General features: G+C 34.0%; 4 protein-coding genes across 5 annotated transcripts; 3 read left to right on the plus strand and 1 right to left on the minus strand.

Moving 5' to 3' along the window:
• The first annotated feature begins 305 nt into the window (after positions 1-305).
• On the plus strand, positions 306-7,618 carry LOC100185085 (pyruvate dehydrogenase (acetyl-transferring) kinase isozyme 2, mitochondrial). The gene is made up of 10 exons (XM_002125756.4): positions 306-443; positions 799-948; positions 2,990-3,069; positions 3,647-3,777; positions 4,127-4,323; positions 4,575-4,739; positions 5,056-5,135; positions 5,636-5,848; positions 6,355-6,468; positions 6,831-7,618. The coding sequence occupies exons 2-10, from the start codon at positions 801-803 to the stop codon at positions 6,987-6,989; spliced, it is 1,287 nt and encodes a 428-aa protein (XP_002125792.1). The 5' UTR covers positions 306-443; positions 799-800; the 3' UTR covers positions 6,990-7,618.
• LOC100181224 lies at positions 7,162-12,165 on the minus strand. Of its 2 annotated transcripts, XM_026834408.1 has the most exons (12): positions 11,873-12,165; positions 11,725-11,798; positions 11,441-11,555; positions 11,130-11,197; positions 10,651-10,902; positions 10,266-10,308; positions 9,121-9,997; positions 8,823-8,921; positions 8,653-8,758; positions 8,414-8,596; positions 8,006-8,191; positions 7,162-7,496 (listed from the first exon to the last, which is right to left on the minus strand). In XM_026834408.1, exons 1-11 carry the CDS (start codon positions 11,907-11,909, stop codon positions 8,030-8,032), a joined length of 2,016 nt encoding a protein of 671 aa, XP_026690209.1. In that variant the 5' UTR covers positions 11,910-12,165; the 3' UTR covers positions 7,162-7,496; positions 8,006-8,029. The 2 variants fall into 2 exon arrangements, with proteins under 2 accessions (XP_026690209.1, XP_002121296.1); XM_002121260.5 differs by lacking the exon at positions 7,162-7,496 and having other exon boundaries at positions 7,683-8,191.
• A 425-nt stretch (positions 12,166-12,590) lies between these two features.
• Positions 12,591-18,879, plus strand: LOC100183567 (kelch-like protein 17). The gene is made up of 11 exons (XM_002121185.5): positions 12,591-12,877; positions 13,426-13,652; positions 13,736-13,814; positions 14,304-14,934; positions 15,063-15,489; positions 15,759-15,971; positions 16,336-16,791; positions 16,998-17,152; positions 17,493-17,665; positions 18,005-18,182; positions 18,362-18,879. Exons 1-11 carry the CDS (start codon positions 12,763-12,765, stop codon positions 18,483-18,485), a joined length of 2,778 nt encoding a protein of 925 aa, XP_002121221.1. The 5' UTR covers positions 12,591-12,762; the 3' UTR covers positions 18,486-18,879.
• Positions 18,880-19,297: 418 nt separating this feature from the next.
• On the plus strand, positions 19,298-24,673 carry LOC100187476 (ankyrin repeat and MYND domain-containing protein 2). Its single transcript, XM_002125002.5, has 10 exons — positions 19,298-19,462; positions 19,588-19,652; positions 20,124-20,262; positions 20,840-20,938; positions 21,233-21,390; positions 21,727-21,830; positions 22,090-22,206; positions 22,495-22,627; positions 23,037-23,168; positions 23,725-24,673. Exons 1-10 carry the CDS (start codon positions 19,411-19,413, stop codon positions 23,812-23,814), a joined length of 1,089 nt encoding a protein of 362 aa, XP_002125038.1. The 5' UTR covers positions 19,298-19,410; the 3' UTR covers positions 23,815-24,673.
• The last annotated feature ends 23 nt before the right edge of the window (positions 24,674-24,696 follow it).

Raw genomic sequence — 24,696 nt, forward strand, 5'->3', positions numbered from 1 at the left:
GTTTTCCTTTGTCCAATTGACGTTTGAGATGCTGGTCACGTGACGAATCAGCTGTGGAAATTTTTGTAAACACTTCCAGTGTTTTTACAGAATGGATCCTGCGAAATGGGAAACGTGACTGACGAAACTGCCCAGTGCGGATGCGTCAGCACGTCCGCATAACGTCAGTATATAAATGTAAGCCATGGAAATACACCGGCAGTCCGTATTTTATGATTTACCCGCAATGTATTCGCTTTGTGTTGATTTGGTCTGACAGCCGGACAGGTTACTTGCTTTGCTTTTGGTCGGTGCACTGTATAGTTTAGTATTATAAACGCTCAGGTCTAACCTATTAAGATATATTCACCAGCGTTAGGTAATTAATATATTTAGGATTTATATTTTTGTTTTAATATTTCAAAGAATCAAAGAAAAATAAAGAAGGTACTTCTAATGAAAAGGTATTAATTGTTAATACCTTAAGCATGAAGCATTATACATACAGTCTTTACTTCTTTGTGGACTGTGATGTAAATTTAGCTAGCAATAAGTATTTGTCATGTAAACAACCGGTTTTATTGCTTTGGATTTATAGCTATTGATATTTACAGCAGTGAAAAGTTCCTATATGTTTTGCGAATGGATATATGTCGTCTAGAAATGAGTTAAGCTGTCACTAAAGTCTGTCTCCTAGAGCTAATGGCATGAGGCTGTGTTATACTACCATACTCTTTAGGGATTCTAAGGGTTTAACTCCTGATAATTCCTATCACCTGCAGAGTATAGAATTTATATAGTTTATCATCTCTTTACCAGAAATGAGGTTGATCAATCGTACACTTGCCTCCCATCTCCGCAAATCAAGTCAACATCGACCCAAGAAGAATGACTCCCTGCGTCAAATGATTGAATATTACAGCAGGTTTTCCCCAAGCCCTTTATCTTTACGGCAATTTCTTGATTTTGGTAAGTTCCAGTTTATTACAGTTTTTCTGCTTTCTTGATAATGTTTACAGTAAATCGTTTATTGAACTTTAGCAGTCATTTTGTGGTTGGTTTGTTGCACAATAGTTGCTTGTGTTTAAGCGGCCTGTGTTTAAACTAGTTCTTCGTTATATTTTATTGTAACAGCGTTGTTTTTCTCTTACACCAGCAGCCATGTTTTTTATTGTTTCTCCGATAAAAAAATGTGATGTAAATTATATTGCATAACTGCATATTATATATTTGTAAGGACATTAAGGAGTCAATCTTATTTTTATTGGTTGGTTTATAATAAATATGCCAATTGTAATGGCAGTACAGAATCCCAATTGCAATGTTTGTATGTTAGTCCTTCTTTAAATCCTTAGATATGGTTTTTAATGTATCTTTGATTATGCATCATCTTTGTAAACTGTTATTGTTTTGTCATGGTGTCATTCTTTCATTTTTTTGTAAACAAACAACTATGTGATATACTGGTTACTGGTATACTCTCACTTGATTGCAGACTTGTAGGTTATAGTGCAAAGTTGCAGACTGAGCTGGACTCTGTTAATATATCACTCAGTGTTTAAACTCTTTATGTACATTGAGTTTTTGATACCGGTTTCCTATTCATGGTTGTAACACCGCAGTGTTTACTGAAGGTGGATCAACAAATGCTTTTAAATATACAGTTTTTATTCAGCGCCAGTTCGAGTGTGTTTGCTTGGCAAGGGTTTTGTGGAAAACATGTTGTTGTGCCCTATATTACCCGTTTATAAAAATTAACCCATAACAAACAATTATATTTATATTATCTTTCACTATGAAATGTTATTTTGTATTAGAATATACTTGCTAAAAAAGCTATCTAATTTATAGCAGCAATTATGGCTGCAAAAAGTTAGTCTTTGTTGTGTAGCCCTAGGCTTCTCTATTACAGCTGTTTCCAAGCTTGCCATTGGTTAATTTTGTGGGCGTCGACATTTTAAGAACGTTCTGTCTGTCACGTCTACAAATCTGAGATCTTGTTTCCTTTTTGACGTAATCTTAATTCATAACAATAAACATGCATCATCACCGTTTATAGTCCAATAGAGTATAGTTAAATTTACAGAAGTTAGTTATAACTATTAAATTGTTTGCCTATGTTACCAACAACATGTTCAGTTTAAACAATGCTTTGGTTTTACTGCTAGCTTTGCAGCATTAAACACCTCATAGCTTCTATTAATGTTGCTTTAAATTACTCTAAGGGTGCTTGAGTCGGCTGTATTGATTGTATAATGATGTCATTTTATCAAACATAAAACTGCTGTCTTAGCGTTTCCTTTGTTGCCAAACTTTCCTCTTGACTATATTTGATAACAGACACTTAAGTTATATTTACCTTTTTGTTTAATAATGTAATGCATGGTTAAGGTTGTTTATATCTAATAAGCAAGTTTTATGTAGTTTCAAAAGAGCCACTAAAGGTGCTAGCTGTGTTTTTCAATGTTATGAATAATTGAATATAATCACACTTTCCACTCCATATTAAAGTAAGGTCTCACATAGGAATACTAGATCAAGTTGTCCAATAAAATTAGTCTCAAACCCTCACTGTGGATCTAATAATAAAGATATATGATTAATCCTAAAGTTTAACTATTTTTATTGATTTTAATACCGGATGCAATTTACAAGATTTTCTTTTAAACCATAGCTGAGACTTAACTGAATCATTCAAGCTGAGTGGTTTCTGGTTGTTGTCGGTTATTGTGGCTCTTGTCATAATAAAAAAGTGTAAAAAACGAACTTCACGTTTTTTTAAGTTACAATTGTAATGAGTCATACAGATAGGATTTAGTCTTTACTACCTGAAGCTGTAAATTTAAACTGAAAAATGCAATTATTATTAGATAATGGAGTGTAACCCAATACATCAATTACATGATTAAATAAATTGATTTTCTACTACGTATTTTGATCACAATATTAAATAAACGATTATCTCATTTTCGCCTTAAGTAAATAAATCTATAAATTTACTTTCCTTCAGCCCAGAAGACAGGAGATGAAAAAACTTCATTTTCCTGGCTGCGACAGGAGTTACCAACAAGACTGGCCAACATGGTGAAGGTAGGTCCTTTATGTGATGGCACCAATAATATTTTATTATTTTATGTGTCAATTTTTTTTTTCTGGTGAAAAAAGTTGGTATGTTTAAATGGAATTATAAATAACAATTTTTGCTGCAAACCAGTATTATATTATAATCATAACAACATAACATATACTGGTTGACGGAACTGAAACACTTTCTCACTGCGATATTTTTAGATGTGTTTGCCACTGTTACATACTGCTCAAAGTGCAAAGTTCAGCCATTCAAACATTAAACATTTCATAGTTTTACAATCATGAATCAGTGGCCAAACAACAACATAATAAGGTTATTATATTGCCACCATATAAAGTCAACTCATTGTGTTGTAATGTTGGTGGAAAAGCACATAAAGACATAACTCCCATAAAATGGGCTATAAAGCTATTGTTTAATGCTATAAACCACTCATACAATGCTGTGAATGCTGATACAATTTACAATGCTCCAAACGTCAGACCAATATTCAATTTTTTTTTTATGGTTGCATTTTTTTACAAAGGTCATCTAGTATTTTAAATTACAATTTATTGAAAATAATCAATCTAACAGGAAATGAACAGACTACCTGATGAGTTGTTGGTAATGCCTTCAACTAAACTTGTAACTTCATGGTACAACACTTCATTTGAGGAAGTTATAGACTTTGATAAAAACAAAACTGATGCAAAGAATATTGAAAGGTAGTTGATGGCAGACATAAACACAGACATAAACACACACTTAAAATATTTGTGTGGTTCCTAATTTCCCAAACTTTATTTGCCTATGGTCCTTCGTTCCATCATTCTCCATCTCCCACACTATTTAATCTTTTTATATTTTTTTTAGTCAACTTAGTGTAGTGGTAAAATTTACACACAGCCAGATCTACTGTATACCGTTATTTTTTTCTATTTTTTTTTTTACCAAATAGGGAAAATAAACCACTGTGCTCCTAACTGCGCCACTGAATATGAGCAACATAGTTTAACTTAATGACAAACCCTGCAACCAAAGTTTCTAACTTAACAGCATACCTTACCACCTCAGGTTCCATAAAGTGTTGCAAGGTATTATTCAAAGGCATCGAAACGTGGTTGAAACGATGGCCCACGGGATAATGGAGTGGAAGGAGAAGTGTGGGAATGACCAATCCTTCCATCAAACATACCAGGATAAAATCCAATATTTCCTTGATAGATTCTACACGAGTAGAATCGGTATTCGAATCCTGATCAACCAACACAGTAAGTGTGGTTTATGTTTAATATGATTGCTTTGCTAATGAGTTTTATTAAAAAAATTCTGATGTAAAAGTAGAAAAAAAAGAAAAAAATAGGTAATTTTCTGACAAACCTGTGCACAGTTTTTCTAAAATTTTCATTTTTTATTCTTTCTTATTGTGTAATATTTTACAGACAGTTACTATATTTAAATCACTTAATGTTGTATAGTATACAAAGAAGCCTTTCTTTAATTTGACACTTTTAAATTTTAGTTCTTTTGTTTGGTGATTCTGCTGTGAGACACCCTAACCTATATGGGACAATTGACCCAAATTGTGACGTACCATTGGTGGTAGAAGATGCTTTTACCACGGCTAAGTTTCTATGTGAGCAGTATTACATGGGGTCACCTGAGGTGAACGTTCATGTGCATAATGGTGGGTACTTTTCCAATACTGTTTGTTTTACATCAGATGTTTCGTATTAAGCTATTACACCATTGAAGAGTTTGTGTGACCTTTGTATTTATTTGTACAGTTTGGTTTAAAAACACCATATCTAGATTGTTGAGTATTTTAGACACTTTAAATAAATGGCAATATTTAAGTTGCCAGTAACTAAGATGTTAAAAATATGTTTGATAATTTAGCACTTTAACCTTACGTGATGTGTTGGTGGGATGAGCAATAACAGTGGTTATATAATTTGTTGATATTTTTCTACTGAATTCTTCCACATATTATTTATTTTTAGTTTCTGACAAGGAAAAGGACAGTGTGACAATCATATACGCACCTTCACATTTGCATCATATTTGTTTTGAACTATTTAAGGTAAGTTATTTGGGAACAATAAATCTTGAAATTACACTATTGACCAGTAATATGGTGTGTTGTGTCATGGCATGTGTTTAAGTTATTACAGTTTTTAACAATAGTCCTCGCTTATGTACTCAAGTAAAACTGTTTGGTTATTTTTAGTTTCCAGTACATTCCCTATAGTATAAGGATGAAGGGAAATGATGTCAGTTTTAAAAATATTTTATCTTCTTATGAGAAATACAAACGAACAATATTTTACTACTTTAACACATTACTTTTTTTAAACTACATAGTTTAAAAAAAAGTATATTAGTAAATATATCATATATGTATAAATAACCTACGGTGTAAAAAAAAATATATATTTAACCTGTAAATAAAATAATATACCATAAAAAAGAAAATTTCAAATGTATATATATATATATACTGTGGAAAAAAATGTATTGTATAAAAAATATTACAGTGTAAAAATAATATTACATAATAAAAAATAAAAGCAAAATGTTTAGAATGCAATGCGTGCTACCATGGAAAGACACCCTGATGTTGTGGATGTTCCTCCAATCAATGTGTGGATCACTAAGGGAGGATCTGATTGCTCCATTAAGATCTCGGATGCGGGAGGTGGTGCTGCTCGCCAGATGACCACTAGATGGTTTGAGTATTTGTACAGCACTGCACCGAGACCCCCTCGTAGCGAGGATGCACGAGTTACTCCATTGGTAAAGTTCAATGTTTTAACTTTCAAATGGAAAACTTGGTTTGAACAGTTATATGGATTACTATTAATGATTAATGGTTTTCTTGCCTTAAAAACTATTTTGCAAAAAAATACTTTTCAAATCATTAAATGTATTCATATTTTAAGATCTATTTTTTCAAACTCCTGTTTTTGTTAACTTTTTTTCAGATTCAGACCTTTGCTCAAATTTATGTAAAAAAACAACATTTTTAGTTTTCGGTTGCAATCCTGTTACCTATTCAACGCTATTGGATTAACAAGAACTAACCTGCCACAATTTTCAGGTCCCATGGCGTACCATGTCGTAGGACCTTATCCACATGGAATAAAATTCATCTCCTCAAATTACCAACAATGTTTTTAAATAGTTTTTCATTAAACCTTAACTCAAATTTATGTAAAACACCTACACCTACATTTTTCTTTGTAGCATTTTTGTTACCTATTCACCAACTAAGTTTTTTAATGTTTTTTTTTACTCAACAGGCTGGGTACGGGTACGGCCTCCCAATATCCAGGTTATATGCACGATACTTGGGCGGTGACTTACAAGTTCAATCCATGGAAGGTTATGGCACAGATGCTTATATTTACTTGAAGGTAAATACATATGTGAGGTTTATTAGCTATACACTACACTTACAATCTATCCTGTTTGTGAGAATTTTCTGTAATTGCTTTTTATACATACCTTTTAATAATTGTGTATTTTTTAATTATTTATCACGATAGTAAGTTTAGCAGTGTTTTATATTTTGCTAAATCTCTAAGAACTTTAAAATTAGAAACTAAAGGATAATCATACACTGTAGTTTAAGGTTTACATTTGGACACTTTTTGTTCAGTCACATAAAAAAATAAAAATAAACAAAAATACGAACGCCTAATTAAAAAATTAAAATACCTGACTTTTAAAACATCTCAAAACACATTGAAACATCAAACCTTAACGGTCGTTTCAGTCCTTATCAACCGCCGCTGTTGAAACTGTTCCCGTGTTCAACGCAACAACTACAGAGCAATACAGGCGACCAATGCTTACTGGTGATTGGGTTGTACCGGCCAATCAGAAACACAAACAATTCATGAATCCGTTCAATGGCAAGACATGTAAGCATTAAACCAATGTACAACGAACATGGTATCTTACATGTTGGTGGAATGCCTCAAATCAAGAAATGTTGTTAAACCATCTTTGCATCGTTAAGTGCTTGGATTTTTTCTTCAACCACTGATTTCTACTAAACAACCACTTTAATGAGTGTTTTAACTATTTTTGTGTAAAGATTTTTTAAAAATCCTTTTGTAGAAAAAGCCTAATCTATTTCTCTGCGTACTTCCATGGTGATCTAATCATAAGGTCGTGAACCAACCCACTTGCGCCACCTGCTGCATCAGCTTTTAGCATTTTATCTTCTGTGATGTCATAATGACATAGTTTCAAATGCGCCAGTGTGTTAATTGATGCGTTTGTGTGCAATTTCTTATCGTCCGTGTGTTTTTAATTCAATAATTCTTCTTTCGATCAAAGAGAAGCTTAAACTGACAGTTAACATTATATCAGCATCCATATTTTCTTCATTCTATTCAATTTTTTTGTCACTACTCTGTGCTTCACGATCACCAAACTGAAAAAAACAGCCATTAAAAGTTGTTTAATGCGGTCTGTACTCATTTTTATTTTACTTTCACAATTTTAAAGCTATTGTGGTGTCTGTGTCCTGACGGTGCTTTCCACTAACCTCAAAAATAATCAAATGTAAAAGAATTGTCCAAGAACGTTAGTAAATTACGCGCGAATTATCGTTTATGTATTCGCGTGGAGAATATTATCTTTGTTGTATTAAATACAAATTGCGTCTTCAAAGTAAAAATCGCGAAGTTTATATTACATTTCAACAGCAGACTAAAGCATAGTTATGATATAATATGTCCACAAACATCAAGAAAATACAGTAGTGGGGAGTATGGGAAACCTAAATCCCATATATCCTGATCGTGGTATGAACAATTAACAACGCTCTTTTACAGTCCCAAGTGTACAGTTATATAGTTTTGTAAACTTTCTACCAAATGGGACAAAAAAAGAAAATGAAAAATGTACCGTTTTACCCCAAAGCACTATACAAATACTTGCATTATACAAACGGAAATATTTCATTCAGTATTCTTCTTCTTCTTCCTCCTCAGTGTTGTTGCACATCCGGAGTTTGCAGAAGATTGGAACAGCAATGAGCATGATGCCCCATAATCCAACTCCGATCCAAAACAGAATTTCCATTGCCAAGTAAGCCGCTTCGTTTCCTTCGTAGTCAACTGTAACCTGTCCAGAAAATAGGATATGTAACTTGGCTTAGGTTTATCAATAGTTTTGTCGCTGTGGTTTAACCTCGTAGGCATTACATTTAAAAGCAGTGCAGTTTAAATTAAAGGTTATACAGTTCAATCATATGTTAAGATTCCTAAGTATTTGTGTTTTAGAAATTTAATCATAAAGAAATCTTTAGTAAAGTGCAGTGTTTACCAAATTCAGATAAATTCTTACCGGTAACACTTCATACTTGATGACTCCAACCAAAGGTGCAAATATGATGACAGGAAATAAAATCAACCATCCAAAAACTTTCCAAATCATATGCCACCAACGGTCCTCCTCTGGGTCGATGGTATACGTCAACGTCACAATAGCGATAATAAAGCTGTCGTACACTTTTAGAATGTAGCTGATCTGAAAGGATTTATGGTTTCATATGTCGTTATGGTTGCTTTGTGTATGGGACTTACGAATATGACAAGCGTCACGTTGATGCCATTTGGAAAATATCCATCCGGTCCTAGATACCACGGGTCTATGTTGGTACAATAACTTAAGCACCTACAAAGGAAGCACCTGCAAAAGAAGATGTACACTAAATAGAATTTTTGGAAAGGGTAATTATAGAACGTTCTCATACCGTATGCCTTCTCTACTTGATAAGAGGGTGAACATATGTGCAGATATACAAGTTGAGATGGAGTAGAATATGAAGTGAATTAGAATGAATGACGACCACCTGTTTTCAGATAAACGGGTTAATACGTTGTTTTTGTTTGCAGAAACGCTCGTTTATTACGTGGTTTGTATATAGTAAAACACTATAGGTGCTTCGAGCTTGGGACATTGCTAATATCAACAAATACCACGTAGTGTATATAGGTGGAACAGCTAAAAGAGGTTAAAAAGCAAATGCATGCAAAACAAATAAAAGTTACCTGTTGTTAAGAAGCATTTCACTTCTCATCACAATAGAAGTCATTAGAAGCAGGAACCCACCAATAACGAAGACATAAAACATAGCTTGTTGGGACATCTTTAAAAGTTGGTACCGAGTTTGCAGCCAATCTTTCTTCTCGGTTGCATAAGTCTCTTGGTGCTTACGGTAGAAGAAAGACACATCTTCGCAGTAACCGTTCCGTTGCTTTACCGCAGTATATAAAGATGTTGTTTTCTCCTGGTTAACCGTAGTCGTGGTCACGTTTCTCTCACTCACCGATGCTGTGGAGTTTGCTGTTGGAGTTGAACCCGTTGTTGTTGTTGTTGTTGAACTGTTTTGACCGATTGATTCACGAGTTGAAAACTGGTTCGAAACTTCAGTTGTTTGTGTTGTCCCTGATTCGGTTGTTGCTGTTGCTGTTGCTGTTGCTGTTGCTGTTGCTGTTGCTGTTGCTGTTGCTGTTACTGTTGCTTCTGTTGCTGTTGCTGTTAAATTGGAAATACTTGTTACAGTAGATGCTTTGCTTGTGTAATTAACTTGCAACATCTGTGTCGTCGTGTCATCAGTGCTTCCTGACGTGGGTGCGGCGGTTGATGACGTAGCAGAAGTAGTTGATGACGTAGTAGAAGTGGTTGATGACGTAGTAGAAGTGGTTGATGACGTAGTAGACTCTGGTGTGGGCACAGTAGCAGCGACCGATGACGTAATCGAAAATGTTGATGACGAAACCAATACACCAGATGCTGTTGCTGTCACAGTTACTGGAGTACCTTCTGTTGTCATTATATCCCGTTGCAGTGTTGGAACGGTTTCGTTGCCAGTAGCATTTGCCGCAGTTACTAAAACTGCTGTTCTGTACCGTATGTTGTGTTCATCTGAAAGAAATACATTGCATAGTAGGGTGGGGAAAGACGGGATATCTTTAGCATATATAAATATATGCTAAATGTGTTTCTAACAATTAACAACGGTCTATGTGAGAATATGGATTTATAATTCTTTAAATGTTCTTTGTTTACTACCAATTGGGGACGAGAAAATAGAATAAAAAAGTGTCCCAACTTCCCCTACTATACTGTATGTATAAATGTTATACCAATGCAGTAAGGTTCAAACACAAACTGATAGCAATACCGTACTCACGTTGCATCCTGGCAATCCTGTTTTCGTTTTCAACTCGGTACAGCTAAAACAAAAGAAATTCGTAATTAGAACAACAAAAACTTGACTGTGGAACCAAAGAAAACATTATTTTCATAGTTCCTGATGGTTTTGTTTATAATAAGCTGTTTTTTTAAATAAAACGGCTTTGTATAGTACAGTGGGAGGATACGGGACACCTTTTGCACATAATATCCAAATATCCTGGTCTTTTTTTGTTTTATACATTTAACAACGGGATATGACAAACCGTGGGGTTAAGGTTTTATATTTCTTTGAATATTCTTTGTTTACTACCAAATCGAACGCGATATCGAATAAAAAGGAGTCCCATCTTTCCCACCCTACTATATATATATACACCTACCAATTTCATGATAGTTTTATCATATGGAAAATCAGCTGTTTTATATGGGTTCGGTGGAAGCTCTAACGACGTTGCGTTGTTCTTCGGGTGGTGGAACAAGTCAAGTGCATTGTATTCTGGTGTATTCATCGCGATTATTACGTCACAAGCATAAATCGCGATCGGGAGAAGAACGCATATTTTGCAACCAATCAGGAAGAGAAAAGGTGCGGCGCGAAAGCGGTAAAACTTCTGTTTGAGTGATTTTCGTTTCTGTAAAGAAAATTTATTCATGCCATTTCCTGATTATGAGTGATTATGTCATCAGAACTGCCGTGTATCATACAGGTTGAAATGATCGCCTGTATTCTACTTTACGATACAATATAGTTATATGTGACATTTGAAGAGGTAGAACAAGTTCTAAAAACTGCGATTGATTCTAAAAAAATTAAGATCGCTTCCAATTGAGATAGTATTTTATTTCTATGAAACTTTACCGAGAGGCTTTCGTTCGACAATGACTCGCTGTCTTCTGAGGGGTTTGAAAGAGTCTTTCGAAGATCCGCTGCAAAGACAGTTATTTGAAGATGTTATAATGTCACAGAATAATAAAACTTGCACCCTACACATATATAGTACTGTGGTGTGAGATAGATAGCGTTCGCACATGATATCACATGTTTCCTATAATCGTGTTTTAACAATTAACATCGCTCTTTCATAGTCGTGAAGATATGAATACGTATTTATGTAAATATTATTTGTTTTCTACCAAATGGTATACGTAGTAACATTGCGCAACAAATACCTTTTTCTGAATTCTTTTCTTCCACTATCCCGTTTTCGTTTGTAGCATCTTGTTTAGTCTTTTGCGATCTTTTCTTTCTTCGTTTTTTCTTCTTTTGGGCTTCATTATCATTTTCCTTTGAAAATAATCGAAACGTATTTTTTTTAAAACGGAGAGAGAGTTCTAAAGCAGTTTATCATATATGGGTTTAGTCCCAAAACCACAAAAGGCAACTTAATTCTTTGAATGGTTTGAACCAGCGTATGTCATATACAAACGGTATATATCAACAACTTGACATTTACCTGAGTTTCAACTTCAATCTCAGTTTCAACTTCATCATCACTAAACCTACTCGGTTTGTTGACGTCATCAGACTCTGTAATCATGACGTCATTAAATAAATACACAATGTAGCTTTATTTAAAATACATTTTTGATATATGTACGAACCGTATTCTGGAGGTGGTTCAATGGGATCCGTCGTCATTGCAATGCTTGTTCAGCACTAGATAAGTATCGTCACTTCGACTTACTTACACTCTGCGATAAAAAATACCTGTTACGTGGAATTTCTAACCTACTAGCGGCACTTTTAGCTAAAATTTCATCTTATCTCATAAAAGCGATATTTTCGAGTTTATGGATACCCATTTACGCATTATTGTCCGAACTGTTGCCTCACTATGTCCATAATGACGCATACGTTCATACAATCCATGATACCGCGTATAATTAGCTGAATATGCCTGAAGACTTTTTCTTCATAAACCTACAATTTTGTTCGTTAGATTAAAGATAAACACGTTCTAGAACACCGCGTTTCTACGCCCCGGGCACAAATTCGCTGGTTGGAGCACGTCTACAGTGACGACATAATGCTGCTTGTTGAACCGGTTCGGTATTGGCTAAAAGAACACGAACGACGCGGTACAATCGCCCGTAATATACTTTTGATCGTGGTATTAAATTAGTGGAATTAACAAGGTATAGTTCTGGTCATAACACGTAGCTCAGCGGACGAGAAAGGCTAGAATAATTGGAAAAACGTGATTGGATTTAGCGTAGCTTCTTCCCAGGGCAATATAAGCATCAAGGTAGATTACATGAGCAAGTTTTACTCTGGATGTTTTTGTGGCTAAGCAGTGTTTGTTGTGTTATATCAGATTGATGAAATCTTCCGTAGTTTTTGGTGCACTTTTTAACGCTGCTTTTCAAGAATAACAATTTGCAAGGTTTTAGTCTTTACGACGTAATTTGTGAGATACGATTTAGAATGCAACGATTTTAGATGGTGTGTTGTTATTTTAATCCCCTTTTACCATTTACTCGAATAAGGTACAATGTCAAAAGGTGTTTTGAGTAGTCTAAAGTCGTTAAAGTTGCCAACCCACGTTTGGAAGCGCCAGGAAAACGAACCAGAGGATTCCAATCAAAGAAAAAAGAAGAAAACCAAAGGTTCCTTTAAGTTCTCATGCTTAGACTTTGTGATAGTAATGAGCTTAATATGAAATATTGAAAAAAAACGCAGCTTTATCGTTGGTGTAAAACGTAAAAAAATAGTTTATCTGATAATTTTAGTTAAAACAACGACAGAACAGCGAGAATAAAGTACAAAGTAGTTAGGGGCAAAATTGTTAATATTTAAAACATGATAAGAAATATGAAATTGTAGGGGAGGGGGAAGATGGGACACCCTTTCATTCTATTTTCTTGTCTCATTTAGTGGTATACAAAAAACATTCACAGAATTATACCGTGTCCTCACAACTCCCATAGACCGTTGTTAATTGTTTTAAACACGATTAGGGTATTTAGATATTATGTGCTAAAGGTCTTTCATCTCCCCCATTCTATAATATGTTCGATCAGTATCCATCTTAGTCTGCAGTACTATACCATCGAAGCATTATCGGCTGAATACAAAGTTTAAAATAGACCGCAAAACAAAAAGTCACCTGAACACGGCTTGTTTTTGAGTTAAGTAATTATGTTATTCTTTTCAGGAATTCGTAAGTTCATTCCTCATATTCCAAACATGGGAAACTGGACGTCTGCCCTTCCTGCACGTCACACTCATTATATCGAAAACGAAGAAGAAAATGCCTTAAAAATTATGGCGAAACTGAACGAACTAAGAGAAGAAAAATTGCATTGTGACGTCACATTTGGGGACAATGGAGAAAAAGCTGCCCATAAAATAGTTCTCTCCTTCAATCAGAAACTACTTGACGTAAGAATAGTTTATTTATAAATTAGAAATCACAATTTTTCGGGTAAAATTATTGTTTTGGTAATCAACACCCAATTTTATAGTTGGCAGCAACGACTGGCGAAACTATCGCTGTGGAAATTGACAACGGTTCGTTCATGGCTGACACAAATGACGAGAAAGGTTGGTAACATTTAAATTTGATATGCAGTACACCAATTACGGGCCATTAAATAACACAGTTCCTAGGAAATCACATTTTATATTGTTTTTACCGCATATTGAATCGGTTACCCCTAACCACAGTGTCTTTGAGGGAATTTTATTCGGTGTAGTTTTTTTTTCTGCTGACAAAAAAGTTGTCCCGTGACTATACTGATTAGTCGCTATAGCATTCACGTTGAACAGACTCGTCAAAATGTAAGACCTAAATACATTAGATATTGGCACAATAAATTTATAGTAGGATGGGGTAATATGGAACATGATTTCATTTTCTTTTGTTGTGCCATTTAGAAGTACACAAAGTACCTTTACAGAATTATATATATAACTGCATCCTCATTAGTCTAAAGAAGCGCTGTGCCAAACTATCGGAAATACGATCCAAACATATGGGTTTTCAGTGCTAACGACGGTTTCCGATCTTACCATATAGTACTTTATCCACAGTGGCAGAACCAGAAGCCGACACGACGGCCACAGATAATGACGTTGTTGTGGATGATTCGACCGCAAACGCCGAAATTGCAAAAGAAGAAACTCAAACGGAAGTGACGTCAGAGGACTCGCAAAATGACGAAACACAGACTGATGACGTAGGTTTGGTGTCGCATCTTCAATCAAGTGACGGAGAAACAAAGGAAGACGAAGAGATTGCTACAACACAGGAGAAGGAAAGTACTGAAGTTGTTACAGAGGAATCCGCCCCAGCTACGTCATCAAGCGATGACGTCATTCCGGCTCCATTATGCGCGGAACTTGTAACAACCATGGAGACCCCGGAATCAGTTGATGAAAAAAAGGAAAAGACCGAAGAAGAGGAGGTAAAGGAAAAAGAGGAAGAAGTTGCTGTTCCGGAATCAATGACGGATCCGTTTGACGTCATAGTAAACTTTCTATATACGTCACATATTGACATCACCAAGCGTAACGTTAGTGCGTTGCGTATTCTTGCTTTGGAATGCGAGTTGAGTGACATCGTAACTGCTTGTGATGAATTTGACAAAGTTTTGAGAACCGAGACCGTGAAGTTCGAAAGTAATAAAGAGAAAGACGATACGGCTGCTCAATTTCGATATCGGTAAGTTGTTATTATCAGTTATTATTTGTTTATGTTTTGAACTATGCAGTCATTTGTAAAAACGAGGTTGCATTTATCCGACTCAGTGGTTAGGGTGCCTTTAACATAGCTTCATCTTTTATACTCAGATATTCTGACCCAAGCTTACCCAGTAAGATGATGAAACACTTCAACGACCTACGCCATCATAAAAAGTTCGTAGACGTCATCGTGACGTCACCATCAAAGAAAATCCGACTGGATTGTCACTCCCTCGTTTTATCCAGCGGAAGCAACTTCTTTGAACCAATCCTCTCGCTAGGTGGCGACGCAGAGTGTGAGTTTGAAGTTACAGAAGTAAAAGAGGGTGTTCTGGAAGCTCTCGTGTCTTTCATATACACCGGAAAAGTTGGAGTAAACAACCACAATGTATCCAAACTCATGCAAGGAAGCGATAGAATGCAGCTCTCTGAGATTATTGAAGGATGTGCTGAGTATTTGGAAACGACAACCAACGCTCACAACTGTGTCCAGCATAGAAGCATTGCCATTGATTACAAATGTAACAAGCTAAAAGTGAGTATTCATTATCAAAATCAAAGTTGTATTATCTTGATTTTATGACACTCTTGACTGTTGATTTTGCTATAAAAACAATCAAGGTGTGAACATGTGTACAAACATGTAGCAAGAATGAGGTTTGTGAAACAGAACACTTGTGTTGCAATTACTGCCGTTGTGCCTCCACACAAGAATAGATAATTTATATTTTTTTCATGTTGACAATAATGCCTTCTAGTTTGTTTGGTTTGTTCAGAATCAGAAACGAACATTTATATTCCTAGGAAACAGCAATGAGTTGTATAGCGGAGCATTTCTCTCAAGTTTCTAGATCAACAGATTTTCTCTTGCTATCAGTGGGAGGGTTAATTGAGGTCATGACCTCGAATGACCTCCACCTTGATGCACCACTATGTGAGGGAGAAATGTCTGTGTTTAACGCAATACGAAGATGGATATCTCATGATGAGGAAAATAGGAAGACACATGTTGATGAGGTGATATATGTAGTTAGACAACGTATCGCTACATTCTTATTTATTTTTTGGGTGGTTTGTTACAAAAAGAAAATCCCTACTGCTAACAGCTATTAACGTAGTTAATATAATGTGCATTCTTACCCACTATGTAAAAATGGGTCCCCTAATTGGGTCCCAAACTTAGTTTACTTAAGTGTAGTGTCCAATTTAATTTACTCTGAAACTTATAGTTACAAGCAGTAAATTAAGGCTGAGACCCAATCATGAAAATCGGGTTTGGGTTAAACAATACATGTGCAAAAGCAGAGATGCTATCTGTTGTACTGTGATTATTGTAAAGAGCGAAAAAAAATGTATTTAAAACATTTTTATTAATTCTAAGGTCATGTCAGTCGTCCGATTTCCTCTGATGAATCAGCAGAAATTAATTGATCATGTGATCAGTGATTTGCTTGTCATGGAAAGTGATGCCTTGTGTGGGTTGGTGACCCGTGTCATCAGCCAGAAACCATTTCATGCTTTTGACGAACCAGTGTACATGAGAGGAAATGAATACATCATTACACTGGGTGGAAGTAGCCCTGTGTCTGACATTACAAGTGAAGAACGGGGCTACACAGCAGTTGCTTATAACCAGCATGTCACTGTCTATGATGCAACACACGACCGATTCCATGAGCTCACAACATTGCCAGAAACAAGAGCATTACACTGCGCTGTGGCATGTGATCAATATGTTTTTGTGGTGGGAGGATTTGATTCATACTCATGTATTGTTAACAACGTTCATTGCTTTGATTTGGCAAGTGGTATATGGGAAGACATGCCTCATTTAAAAGTGAGTTGCTTTGTATTTTATTCGTCCGTTTTAGTTATAAAAGATTTAAACCATATTACTTAACATACATTATCTGGTAAACATTTGAAACTAGCAATCTTTAACACAACAATATATAAGTTGAGAGATCAATCATGTACAATTTTATATTAGTTTCCCACCAAGTTTTTTTTAAATTTTTTTAAAAACTTTTACTTTAATTGCAGATTAAAAGAGCTTGTTTCTCTCTTCATGTTGTGTCAGGCTTTCTGTATGCCGTTGGAGGCTTGACACCAAACGGTTACACCTCCAGTGTGGAGAGATTGGACAGAAGTAGAAAAACATGGGAGTTGGCTGCTGCCCTTCCTTCAACAAGATACAGGTAACAATCATTTTTTCACTTGATATACTATAATAATGATAACAGTACCTTTTCATCTTTTGGTTTTATGATTAGGGTAACGAATGTTTAGAAATGTTTTAAACAAAAAGACAGGATATAGCGACAAAACAACAGTTGTTAAAAAGCGTTTACAGTTAAAAACATATTTACATTTAGTTGGGGGAAAATAAGCATAGTCGTTACACTTAACAGAGAGACAACTCATTTATGTTTATTTACTATCTATGCTATTAATTAATGTCATTCCAAAAAAACACATAAAATTTGCGAACAAAAAAACATTTTTAATTTGTAAAGTAACCAACTGTTTTATGTCCAGACATGCAGGATGTGTTTACAAAGGAGAAGTATTAGTAACTGGTGGGTGTGAGAAACTTGACAGTGTTTTGTCATACAATCCTAAAGTAAATGAATGGAAGAAATGCAAACCAATGAATGTTGGTCGCGACTCGCATGTTATGGCTGTGGCCAATGACAAAGCTTTCGTAATTGGTGAGGGGGCTTATTTAATTTCTTCATAAAACTTTCATAGTGTATGGGTAACTTTTTTCATTACTTTATGATGTATGTAAAGTTTTTATTCTATTTGACAGTATATACAAAACTGATGCCAACTCTGCATTGACTTTTCTAACTATTATTCTAACTTTCTTTTTATTTTACCGAAAACTATACGTTCATAGTTTTAATGCATTGATTGAGATTCTCGCGCGCACGAAAAACGACAGTCGTTAAACACAGGTGTTCTGTTTCATACACCTCATGCCAGCTTAAGAGTTACTAAGTATTTGATTTTGTGGGTGATGTTTTTTCATTGATTGACCTTTTCAGGTGGAGATGGTATTAACTTCTCAATGGAATATTATGATGGGACAAATTGGAGTCTTATCAACACAGAGATGTCATGCTCAGTTAAGAAGCTATATCTTCCAGGTGTTGCAGTTCTAAATGACACCATCTATATGTTGGGTGGCTGGAAAGCAGAAAGTAATGCAATAGGAGATGTCAGGTAAAATTTGTGTAATGCTATGAACAGAAATGTTCACTTTTATTTAAAACATTTTGGAGATGGTGTTTACGCTAATTGATATATTTGTTTTTTAAGTTTCTTTTTCATTAATTGTTAAATATTTTCTAATAAATAAAGGATTTTGTCACCTAGTGTTATTAAATAACATTACTTTTCAGATATTATGACGCAGTTAATGGAAATTTTGTTGAAAGCTCAGAAACATTGCCAATACCACTTGGTTCTGCATCATCATGCACTGTCAGATTTCCCAAGAATTATTGGAAACGAAAGTTTCATTGAACTTGAACGATCTTTCCTAGGATTCAGCCAATGATTTAGAATGTAAATGTTGGCATTATGTACCCGTTAAAAACATTAACTGTACAATTGTTAATAGAATCCTTTACAGTGTTGTTCATATATCTATCTTGCCGACAGGTGTTTAATAGAATGCAAAAGTTAGCATTATATATTATAATTTATGTTAAAACAAACACTATGTACATGGAATACTTTGATTAATATATCTTTATACCTATTTAACTGCTATTTTATGCCTTAAGTTTATTCTGTGTACAGAACAATTATTTGTGTTGGAAGTATGAGACAAGAAATGTCTCAAGTGTCTTTGACAATGGTTTGTGACGATACTGTATGCCAGAACAAAATAAAACTTCATGCTCTTAACATTTGATGTGATTGTCATTTGTATTTGTGTTAATCTAGCTTTAACCCGTATGTGTTAGCGCCACCTGCTATGTTTGAACGGATCAATAATAGCGGTATATATTCGTTCTACACTGTGTGAATTGGTGCGTTGGGATTTTGTAATGCTGTCCGTTAGATTTTAGGTGACTGTCTCTTTTAGCATTATCATTTACGAACTACGGGGAAAAACGTCTGAATCGTGTTAATGTGTTTGCATCACCAAAATAAATGTCCACAGTCTATTCCCGCTCATTGAAAAATGGGGTAAAGACTGTAAAGTTGAAGTGTCTGTTGCCTAGCGCTCCAGCCAGTCAAGTTCAGATTACTGAATACTGATATGACTGCGTGCGTACCTCGAATTTTATAAAAAAAAACTTCTGTAGTTAGGGGATTACCCTCAAATTAAGCATGACTTTTGTATTACATAATAAAGCATAAGAATTTCTATCGTAGATTACCAGTTTTAGGGTTTTATATATCTTTTTAGGCTTACTGTTACTAATTAAAGCGGCATAAAATGAATGAGGAAAAAGATTTTACAAAAACGCTTTTTGCGTCCGTCGAAACAGGTAATTTTGCATTGTGTAATGAGACAGTTTTGGCACATTCAATTTCTTGTTGACTACTTGAAACTGATGGAACTGTAAAATTAATTCAAGTTTGTTATTTAAATTAAAGTTGCATGTTTATTCAGGTAACTTGGACGAAGTTGTGAAATTGTTCGAAAAGGATGAAGCTAAACCAGATGTTTATGACGAAGTGGGTGTTTTATTGTAATATTTAAATTTCAAAATAATTATTCAAATTTAAAAATAATTAAAAATATTAAAACTTTTTAGCTTGTTTCTGGTATCTTGGTTAGTCAATGTTGTGTTAAATAAGTATTTATTAATAAAGCTATTTTAAATTTACTAACATATCAGGTTAGAATAATTTTCTGTGCTGAGAATTTATCCTGCACAAAAATTTGGGGATTTTTTTAAAATAATGAAAAAAAATTAATTCAAAAGAAAGTTGGAACACGGTTCATTTATAATTATTACTGCTGTAATTAACCTTAGTAATTTATCGAAAAAATCTGCACAATTCGCAAAAAATATTTTCGGCTGAAAATCTTTAAAAAAAATGTTGACAAGATAGGTTCTTTTGCAAAAAAGCAAACTTTCCAATCTGGCTACCTTGCTTGGTATTGTATGATCCACTATGATATACTTTGTTATTAATTATTAGAATGGTATGACACCACTGATGCAAGCAGCATACAAAGGAAATTATGGAATTTGTCAATTTCTTCTGAAGAAAAAAGCAAATGTGAACGCAACTCATCATGAAAATGATTATACTGCCCTGATGATGGCTGCTTTATCTGGTATTGTGTTGTGATTTAGTGTGTTTTGTTTAGTTCTGATTTTGTCATTAAGTGTAGCATAGTGGTGTTTTATACATTCCTCACTGGTAAGTGGTTAAAAATTAAAAATTTGAGAATAAAAAAAATATATTGATTGGTATTAGACTAAGTGATTGGTTAACATATTGTCTAGCCTATTTTATTTCAGTTAAGTCCTTATCCTTATAGGCTGACAATTTTAACCACGAATTGGGTTGGAGCAATGTCTGTTAAAGTGTCTTGTCCATGACACATATTCAATTAATATAAGCGTCAAGCATTAAACCGGTAATGTTCGGTTACACAATGACTAAACTACTGTTAACCGAAGGAGAACGTGTGCATAAACCTTTTCAAAATTAAATGGAATTCTGTTTCTATCACGAAAGCTGAAACCATAATAATTAGTATCTGTCAAAAACTCAAGCCTAATTTGAAAGCATATCAGTTAGTATTTTATTGTCAAGTCTATTTTAAATTTTATTTTTGACATGTGATGTATAAGATTACAATTATATAAGACGACCTACGTGCAATTAATAAGTTTGCTAATCCACAGGCAAACAAGATGTTGTTGAACTTCTGCTTGCTAATGGGGCAAATGCGGATCATCAAAACTCCATCGGAAAACGCGCTTCTGAGTTATCTGCATTTGTTGGTGGGCTTTTATTACATTTATGCATGTGTGGTCAGGTGTAATTGATAGGTTGTTTAGGTTTATAAGGTTCTGCCATTTAAATTATGCACGGTGATCAACCAGTTACGTCTTCAAGCTGTTCAAAGTTTACTAAGTTTTAAAACTTTGTATAGAATATCAAATGATTGATGTTTATACATGGCTGAATAAGACAAGGACAATTAAGTATATATGATATAGGGTGCATGTATATATTATATAATATATATTATATACATATTTATTTTCTCAAAACATACTATTTTGCTCTTAAAGGTCAACATGAAATTTCGAGTTTAATCAAAAATTATTTATCTCTTGATAAACTGGGACCTTACACGAAGGGTCAAGGGGTCAACCCCCCTCGCTTACCACTGGAGGCCGCTGTTCCTTTACAAAAAATTGTGATGATGTCAAACCCACATCCAGTGAAGGTAGCCATAGAAATCATATATGTATACATATATTTTTTTAACTGCCATATGTTATTTTATGCGTTAATATATCAATGCTCATGCTGCCTAAGTTGGTACTGCACTTGTGCAAAACAAATCCAAACACGTTTTTGTTTAAGCACAACAGAAAGTATTATCAGTCTAAATTCAATGTTGTAGGTGTAATAGACTGTAAACATAATATATATATATATATATATAATTTTTTCAAACTATGTTGGTTCATTTTCATATACAATATTCATATAAAAACTATGATAAAAATTATGATAGGTTTATTTAAGGGAGAAAAAGAATGTGTATTAAATATTACAGATAATAACTTCCATCATGGATTGCGAAATAATCAATAAAGTAGAAGTTCTGAAGAAAATGGAATCTGTTTTATCTGATTTGTGCAGCAAAAGTGTAAGATCTAGGTTGGTATATCTTGTTATGCATTATTTACTTTCTGGTATTTGTAACTTGCAGAAAAAGTGTATAATGTATTTGTATGTGCTGTATTTGTGTAAAATTTTGAATATAAAAGTATGTATAGTGTGAAAAATAAGTAATAAGTCTCTACATATTTTAGATTGATTTTTTTTAGATTGTAATGTTGTATTAATGAATTAAATTAAGTATGTTTCAATGAACATACATTTTTGGAACATACATTTTATACTTTTCACTCTACAGAACAGATTACGATGAAATTCTCGCATTAAAGACGCATTACTTGTCCACTGTCCTTGAAATGGTGATCAATTTCATGAAATCCCACCCCGACAAAAAACTTGACAACCTCGTGAAGCAGTAAGTTGCTGAATAATTTTACAAAAATATCTTTACATTACCATTGTCCTCATAAAGTCAATTGGTTGAATGACTAACCAGTAATAACTAAGTTTTAACTTTGTGTACCTTTTTTTTTCTAGAATACTTGTGTACCAGTTTCAATTGGTGTTATTTTCAGTGTATTTTTCTGATTATTTTTACTTATGTTGTTTTCTATCTGTATTTTAAAAACTGTATGTTTTTAATTACGATATATATTATATTACTGGTGTTTCCTCAAGACATAATAGTTTGGTTACTTTTCAGGGTTCTAGTTACAAATGATGCAGGATTTAACATCGCAGTTGAAAAATTAATTCGTAAATCATTGCAAGATTTCCGTTACCCTGAGCTCCCATTGCTTCAGTACTTTGTGAAAACTATATCCCCAGTTAAAATGGTAAGATTTCTAACAGCAAAGCTTTTTTATACATTTGCGGCTAGGAGCTAACTTTGGAATTCTGGTATGGGAATGTTAAAAAATGCAAAAATAGAATGGTGATATGGTCCAATATTAAAATACATGGTGTCATATCACCATACTATTTTTGCATTTTTAAACATTCCCTTTTTATTCAATTTTATCTTACCTGTTAAAGGCATTAATTAAGTTAGATAAGAAACAGCGACAAAATTATTTTTTGTATATTGTTATTAAAATACTTATTTATATGTCCAAACTCATTAACTGAGATTTCACCACATCATTTTTAAGTACTAAAAACTAATATGGCACTCTAAGTAGTTAGAAATAACAAAATTCTTAAGTCAAATGTGCGCAAAATATAGTAATGCTGTTTAACATACAGGGTGCAGAACCCACTGCGATCTCATGTTTGGTAAACATGTTCATTGGAGCACACGCTGCATCTTTGAGATCGGATGTTTGTGATGCTTGTGGTGATACTTCATCGAAATTAAGATGCAGTGTATGCAAAGAGGTAAATATGATGCTTGCTTTAACCTTTTTGTTACACTACACTTTTACACGTCACAAACACGTGACAACACAGTTTATTTGGGTGGCGCCATTGCATAGTAGTAACCCATAGGTTACAGATTCAAGGCTTATCGGTGCTACATAGATTCCTGACGGCAATTGCTCCAACCCTGTGGTCACTAATGGGCTGTCTAAGTTATCAGCCACACGGAAAAAAAATCACCACAAACTTAAATTCGTTGTAATTTGTAAACGACAAGAGGTGTATGAAACAAAACATTTGTGTAATAACAACTGTCGTTTTGCACCACACAGGATAAAGCAAGGTTTATTCAATCACTCATATGGTTATTTATACTTTTATGGTAAAGGGTTTATGAACTTACAATACAGATATTAGCAACATTGTTTCAGTTGTTTGGTACTCAGCACAGCAGAGCTTTAAAATTTAACTTTTAATCTGCCAACTCAATAATATATACAAGTAAAATACTTGTACATGTAGCAGTACACCTTGGGCATGGAATACATAAATATTAAAAAGTTCATTTTCACAGGCCCTTTACTGCAGCAAAAGATGTCAGAAATTTCACTGGTTTGTTCATAAGAAGTTTTGTGGAAAGTCAAAACAGTATGAAATATCATAAACATTTTGGCAGAGATAAGACTCTATTTTAAAGAATACTTGCAACTTATAATACAGAAATATCCCCACTTTTGTACAAGGTTCATTAAACACGGGCATGTGTGTTAAAATGGATTTTGGTTTCTTTTGGTGCAAATTGTTAATTTTGTAAACTCTTTTTCAGCTTGTTTTTATATCTAAGTTTAATACAGTAATCATATTTATTTAATTAAATTTTCGGTTAGTTTTTTTGGAAATAATGTTCAGTGTTTAAATTATCATTCAACAATTAACTAAATCATGAAATGTTTAAACGCCTGTTTTCCACTGCCGTGTATTGCTTTTCAAATTCCCAATATAAAATTATGTTGTATTTTAATCAACAGTTGGGTTTGTTTTGAATGATAAAGATTAGTCTCACTGTGTTATGGGTTTTTATTTGTATAATTTTAGTGTTGTTAGTAATTGATTTATAAAGCCGCATACCAGTTTTATAAACCTTAATAATTTGACCAGAAAGTTACAGAATTATAATTCTGTGAACATTAAGTTTCTGGTAATGCCCTCAAGACATTTGTGAGGCTTTTCTTGGGATACAATCAATAAGAATCTAAACAAATGAGAATTGCCTAAACATTACATGCATGGTTGTCTGCTGTACATGATGTCATGTGCTATCTATACAGTTGAGGTAATTTAACTTTGTCTAACATTGGCCATTGCTTAATGTTAATATGACACATATCTCTGTCAACTTATTTTTTCACAAAACTTTTTTAATGTTCTATCTATATGGATACAATTGTATTGCAAGGCAAGCAATGGCACCTTAGATTTATGCCACAAAGCTGGTCCATTATTACAATACTACCAAAATTGTCTCAACAATTTTGACTTTTTAAAA

Source organism: Ciona intestinalis, chromosome 1 (assembly GCF_000224145.3).
Source record: "Ciona intestinalis chromosome 1, KH, whole genome shotgun sequence".
Classification (NCBI taxonomy): Eukaryota; Metazoa; Chordata; class Ascidiacea; order Phlebobranchia; family Cionidae; genus Ciona; species Ciona intestinalis.

What these genes read in the sequence shown, in the direction of transcription:
- LOC100183567 (XM_002121185.5), top strand. Translation starts at nt 12,763, where the DNA reads ATGTCAAAAGGTGTTTTGAGTAGTCTAAAGTCGTTAAAGTTGCCAACC. An exon ending in CTTCCTTCAACAAGATACAG is followed by an intron (nt 17,153 to 17,492) that starts GTAACAATCATT and finishes TTTTATGTCCAG; the next exon opens with ACATGCAGGATGTGTTTACA. An exon ending in AATGCAATAGGAGATGTCAG is followed by an intron (nt 18,183 to 18,361) that starts GTAAAATTTGTG and finishes ATTACTTTTCAG; the next exon opens with ATATTATGACGCAGTTAATG.
- LOC100187476 (XM_002125002.5), top strand. Translation starts at nt 19,411, where the DNA reads ATGAATGAGGAAAAAGATTTTACAAAAACGCTTTTTGCGTCCGTCGAA. An exon ending in AGCAAAAGTGTAAGATCTAG is followed by an intron (nt 21,831 to 22,089) that starts GTTGGTATATCT and finishes TTCACTCTACAG; the next exon opens with AACAGATTACGATGAAATTC. An exon ending in CTTGACAACCTCGTGAAGCA is followed by an intron (nt 22,207 to 22,494) that starts GTAAGTTGCTGA and finishes GTTACTTTTCAG; the next exon opens with GGTTCTAGTTACAAATGATG.
- LOC100181224 (XM_026834408.1), bottom strand. Translation starts at nt 11,909, where the DNA reads ATGACGACGGATCCCATTGAACCACCTCCAGAATACG. An exon ending in AGATTGAAGTTGAAACTCAG is followed by an intron (nt 11,556 to 11,724) that starts GTAAATGTCAAG and finishes TTATTTTCAAAG; the next exon opens with GAAAATGATAATGAAGCCCA. An exon ending in CAGGATTGCCAGGATGCAAC is followed by an intron (nt 9,998 to 10,265) that starts GTGAGTACGGTA and finishes TATTTCTTTCAG; the next exon opens with ATGAACACAACATACGGTAC.
- LOC100185085 (XM_002125756.4), top strand. Translation starts at nt 801, where the DNA reads ATGAGGTTGATCAATCGTACACTTGCCTCCCATCTCCGCAAATCAAGT. An exon ending in ACGGCAATTTCTTGATTTTG is followed by an intron (nt 949 to 2,989) that starts GTAAGTTCCAGT and finishes ACTTTCCTTCAG; the next exon opens with CCCAGAAGACAGGAGATGAA. An exon ending in TTTGTTTTGAACTATTTAAG is followed by an intron (nt 5,136 to 5,635) that starts GTAAGTTATTTG and finishes CAAAATGTTTAG; the next exon opens with AATGCAATGCGTGCTACCAT.